The following is a 5,788-nucleotide window of genomic DNA, read 5'->3' as shown; positions in this document are numbered from 1 at the left end:
TGTCGTTACTCACTTTAGCAATTCCATGGCTATGACTATGAGCAATTCTCTTGGCTCTTCTTATAAAAGCCTTATACCCACTTAATACTATGAATAATTTCATAAAATTCTCAAAAATAATTTGAGTATGATAACACTGGTTATTGAAGAAGTTAGGGAAAATAAATTTATATAGGGTGTAAAAAATTTAATTGTTTGATAAGCAAACATTAAGGGATTTAATCGTGCAAAATAAGAAATTAATTTCTCCATTGAAAAAGGTAAAAGGTTTATTTTGGAAAATTGAAAATTTGGGAGTAAACCAATAAACTAAATGGGGAAAAAGAAAAGAAATATTGAAAATTGTAGGAAAGTAAAGGAAATTGGGAGCAATTTTCGAAGTACCGTGGTTGAAAGAATCTAGAAATTGGGAGTGATGAGTGCATGAATTAAAGGAGAAGATGGCTGTTTCTCGTGAGATTAAGAGTCAAAGTTTTTTTTTTTTTTTTTACTTAAGGGTTGGGCTCAGCACAAATGGGCCCTTGAAATTTGGAGGCCCTGTGCTAAGGGTCTGTTTGCACACGCCCTTAGCCAGCCCTGAATATGTCAAATATTTAAGTGTTAGGATTAAAGTGATAAATTTGTATAAGTCTTACTGAGTATTAATAAGAATTTGATGGGATCATTTCCAATGGGAACCACAAAAAATAATGTCATATTCAAGTTGTAAGACTTGGGGCTAAACTAGCTCTGACATACTCTTCAACATTGTAGTTTCCCATCGACAGCAGAATGACCCGTACATATGTTGCTAGCTTCAGTTGATACTCTGATATTTATTCCAAACAGCAGACTTCCACCATTTCTTGCCGGAAAAAAAAATAAAAAAAGAAAAAGAAAAAAAGAGTTGGGAATATAGTTTGATCTGTTGGAGTGAGGTTTGCCACCAGAAACTACAGTGATAAAATATCCCAAGATAGACTAAATGAAAAGAAACAAACAAAACTAATTAATAAAGTCGGTAACTATATATTATCAAATACTAGACATTTACATCAACAAAGATCTGCCTGAAAATCCTTAATGTATGAAGTGAGGCTTACAAGGGATAATTTTATATGTTTCCGAGTAAAGGCAGATCCTAGGCACAGCGAAGAAATTAGTACAATCAAACACTGATCGTTGGGAAGGTAGACCGGGGATGCAATTGTTTGCCACATCCAAAATTCCCCTATCAATCAAGTTCCTACAAGATGGACCAACTTGGTTGAAATAATTATCAGACAGAAAAAATTTAGCCAGATTTGGTAGCTGACAAATTATGTCTGGCACCATGCCATAGAGCAAATTCGCTGAGAAATCAAGCAGTGAAGCCCGCTCCATACAGGCTAAAGAAAACGGCAGGGGACCAGTGAGTTTATTGTGGCTGATATCGAATGCAGTCACTTGGTTAAGGAAGCCAAGCTCGTAAGGTAAACAACCAGTTAGCTGGTTGCTCATTAACAGTACTTCAGTTAATGCTGACAATGCTTTGGCTATGTCGCGTGGTAGTGGACCTGTGAACTTGTTGTTGGCTAAGGTGAGATACAATATATGTGAATTTCCAAGAGATGTAGGCAAAGCTGACACAAAATTGTTGTCATTAAGGAAGAGAACATTAAGATGTTGTCTGAAAATTGCAGGAGGGACCGACCCTGAGAATTGGTTGAAACGAATGTCTAAGAAACTCAGGCTCTCCATGCCCACCACAGCGAGAGGGAATGGACCTGTGAATTGGTTGTTGCTAAGGTCTAATTCGTAGAGATAAGGGAGATTGGCTATTTTTGATGAAAGGGTGCCACTAAAAGAGTTTGAGTTGGCATGGAAAAGGGCTAAATCAGGGAGTTGGTCTATGAAGCCATCTAAGGATGGAGCACTGAGGCCATAACCATTGAAGTCTATGGATGCGACTGCTGTAGCACTAGCGTTATTTGGTGGTGTATCACAGAAAAAACCTTTGTATCTACAAATGTCAGATCCTACCCATGAATTCGTGATCCCTAAAGGATCCGAAGTGATAATGTTTTTAAAGTTTTGAATGATAGGATAAACCACTGCAAGTCTGATGTCTGCAAAAATCAGGCCAGTTGGGATGTTGGGTAGTGGTGGAAGGGCAGGCAGAGATGATGGCGGCGGAAGTAATGGTATAGGTGGTATTGGCAGAGATGATGGCGGTGAGAGTAATGGTATAGGTGGAATTGGCAGAGATGACGATGGAGGAGTGGATGCTGCAGGAGGTTTATCAGGTTGGCGACAATGAAACAAAGGCCAGATGCAGTATCTTCTCTGATCCCATGGCCAGAAGTTTTTCCGTTTGTTTACTAGATCTCTACCTCTTGTACCACCACGAAAAAGCCGAGCCTCCCCTGCGTTATCTGCCGCCACCAAACCTAATGTAAGGAGTAGGACGATCTTGAAGATCGAAACTACAGATACAGCAGAGAATTTCATTTTTTGTGCAAAGTATTTTGTACCAAGTGTTGTATTAGTATATTAAGCGTGCTACAAAAGGGAGGAAGGGTGGTAGCTGTGCTTTAATATTGCTGTTTGAAGAGAAAGAGGAATAAGAATAATGATTTGGTTAATGGGAAAGCATTATGATATGGTATTTATGCACTATATATGAATTTTATCAGGCATATGATTTCTTTTTGGGTGTCTTTATTGTACAGTGCGTTAGGTGATCAAGGACTTCATCAATGAGTACAAGGATTAGTGTTAAGATACTACTTTTTCCTTGCATTATACATGTTGATTACCTGTATTCTAAAAGTTGATTCCAATAAAACTTTTATTAACAGAATCATACTTTGTAGTACTAAAATGAAATACTAGTAGAGCTGTCAAAAACCGACCCGAACTGGTGAATCCGAACTGTTTCGAACTGTTCCGAAAAGGAACCGAACCGCTATGAACCTATTATTTTAAAACCGTAAACCGACCCGACCCGATTTTTTAAAACCTGAAACTGAACCGATCCGAATGTTTGAGAACCGTTAATGAACCGTACCCGTTATCAAGCAGAACTGATACAACCCGAAACCGAGAACAACCCGAACCGAGTACTTCCGAACCCGATAGCAACCCGACCCATTGTAAACCGAAAGCGATTAAACCCGACAAAAACCTGATAAACCCAAATCGTTTACAACCTGTAACTTAAAGCCGAACACTATATTGTATTAAAAAAAATCTGAATCAAAAGCTTACTCTAGATTTGTTATTATTATTTGATCCTGAAAATCATTATACAGAAAAGGGACTTAATTAAAGCTAAACAACTAATTAATACTCCGTATGATCTATTGGAATAACTAATTATAGAATGTTGAGGATATACTAGGATATATACGTTAACGTAACCCGTTTAAAACTGGCAAAACCAGTTATCAAACCGACTATGTTCAACTCGAGCCAATTATGACCTAAACCGATTACAACCCGACCCGATTAGGACCCGATATGTTTTGACCCAAAACCCGCTTTAAACTGACAAACACCGTTTTTAAACCGACCGACTTTAACCCGAACCGATTATGACCCGAACCAATTATAACCCGACCCGATTAGAATCCGACCCGAAAAGAAACTGTAATAAAAACAAACCTAACCGAACTGACCCGAAATTATTTAAAACCGACCCGAACTGACCCGATAATAATTCCAACCCGTTAAAAACCGATCTGTTGTAAACCGAAAACCGATAAACCGAACCGTAAAACCGATTAACACCCCTAAATACTAGTATTATGTCTTATTGTTTCTATTCATTTGGGTGCACTGGCCTGGGCAACCCCGTTCTATTCTCCAGTGTGTGCACTACAATTTCTTTATTTTCTATGCAAAAATCAATAGCAAGATTGATGAGTATCATTTATGCCACTCATTTGATTCTTTTTAGGATGAAATTCATGCTATTTTATAGCTCTTTTCCTTAGTTTTTCCTTAGTTTTACTCTTTATTTCCTTAGTTAGCATTTTCTTAATTGATTTTCTATTTTTATACATTTCTTGGTTTATTTTGCTATTTTCTCTTTAGTTTGTTTGTTTTTGTTCATTTTTCAGGTTAAGATCATAATCCAAGGATTCCCGAGTCTCCTTCCCAAGTTTTACATGGTTTGAGATGCCTCTTGCCTACCATTAGAAGTTCAAGTTTGAAGGAGTGTAAAGTCCAAGTCTTCTAGCTAGTGCATTCAAGCGCTAGGGGCACCATTCTTGGTGTTGAACCCACCGTGGGGGCTATTTTGAAGACTGCCTCCTTCCGCGCGTGTTCATCAACATCATCAAGTAGAGAGCACGAGGAAGAGCAAAGTCGAGGGTGATGGAGGTTGTTTTGCTCCTAGGCGCGGCCGCGCATCTTGGTGGCGCGGCCGCGCCTCTCTGGGTCTATGTTCTGTACCCTTTTATGCGCGGTCGGGCATCCACCTTGAAGATGGTCGCGCTTATAAGAGTATTTTTGGATGATCTAACTAATTTTTCCCTTAGTTAGTTTTACTATATATAGACTTTCCTTCTATTTTTAGAGGAGAATTCAATTAGAGAAAATTAGAGATAGTTTTAGAGAGAGAAACTCTAGGTTGTAGAGAGAGAAGTTCATGGTTGATGATTGATGATTCTAAGTACAATTTATATTGATTTCACCAACGTTTGTAAGGATTTCCTTTACTTTATTGCAATCTTTAGCTTTTGATTTCAATTGTTTTGTTGATTGTTCAAGTTTGATTGATTTGAGATTGATTTAGTTTGATTAATATGATGATGATGATGAATTTGTTGTTTAGCTTAGTTTTGATCTTGATTTCCATGGATTGTGAGTAGTTTTCTTGCTAGGGGAATGGTGAAGCATATATGAGTAATGGATTGATGCTAATTGAGGGAAATTGATGGAGTTGATGTAGTGATTAAATTGGTTGATTGATTATGTGCACGTGTGTGATTGATTGAAGAGTAGCTAATTTTGATTGTTGCACTAGATTGCATTGTAAGTTCACATTGATGCGGACAATTGATTTGTGGCTCGCATTTGTCGATTGAGTTGGTTTGTGAAGTTCCTAGCTAGAGTCTCTTGTAGCTAACGCTAGTTTGACCTCTAGGAGAATAGCTTATCATACTCTCTTGATTGCTTAATTGATTTTCCTTCGCAACACTCGACTTAGTCGATTCCAATCCCGATAAGTTGTGTCCATTGCATGTATATGTGGATCTTAAACCCTAGTGTTTGATATATTTGGTTTTAATCTCGTTTTTAGTTGTTTTAGAGTACACACACCTTACTTTACCTATTCGAAATAGCTTAACTCTATCAATAGTGACCACCACCCATTCCTAGTGGTTTGACCCTTGACTTACCCCTATAATAGCTATAAGGGTGTGTTCAGTGATATAAATTTTTTTTGGACTAGGGAAGATTAGTCCAACGACCTAGTCTCAACCCGTAGTCAAAGATTCGCTATAGGTTACCCAAAAACATTAGTAGACTAAGGGCTTATTATTTACTGAGCTGAACTGAATTGATTGGAGCTGAAATGAACTGGACTTAACTAATTGGAGCTGAACTTAACTGAACTAAATTGAATAGAGCATAAATGAATATTTTATGAGAAAAGGAAATTAGGAGCTGAATTAAACTGAACTGAACTAATTGGAGTTGAACTAAAATGAACTAAACTGAAAGTAAGGTGAAGTCAACATCCACGTGGTAGTACCTCATTAACGTCAAATTCCTTTTTTTTGAAGTTTTATTTAACTTTTATGACTACGATTTAAACAAT

General features: G+C 37.5%; 1 protein-coding gene across 1 annotated transcript; it reads right to left on the bottom strand.

Annotated features, from left to right (window-relative positions):
- Positions 1 to 335: 335 nt before the first annotated feature.
- On the bottom strand, positions 336 to 2,558 carry LOC145641009 (uncharacterized protein At4g06744-like). Its single transcript, XM_081692214.1, has one exon. The coding sequence runs from the start codon at positions 2,467 to 2,469 to the stop codon at positions 1,060 to 1,062; it is 1,410 nt and encodes a 469-aa protein (XP_081548340.1). The 5' UTR covers positions 2,470 to 2,558; the 3' UTR covers positions 336 to 1,059.
- Between the last annotated feature and the right edge of the window lie 3,230 nt (positions 2,559 to 5,788).

The sequence above is a fragment of the Chenopodium album genome, chromosome 7, assembly GCF_948465745.1.
Source record: "Chenopodium album chromosome 7, dcCheAlbu1.1, whole genome shotgun sequence".
In the NCBI taxonomy this organism is placed as follows: domain Eukaryota; kingdom Viridiplantae; phylum Streptophyta; class Magnoliopsida; order Caryophyllales; family Amaranthaceae; genus Chenopodium; species Chenopodium album.
Note: the sequence above shows the minus strand (reverse complement) of the source record. Positions and strands in the feature narration are given on the sequence as shown.

Bases quoted from the DNA above. Each gene is read 5' to 3' on its own strand.
- LOC145641009 (XM_081692214.1), bottom strand. From the start codon at position 2,469: ATGAAATTCTCTGCTGTATCTGTAGTTTCGATCTTCAAGATCGTCCTA.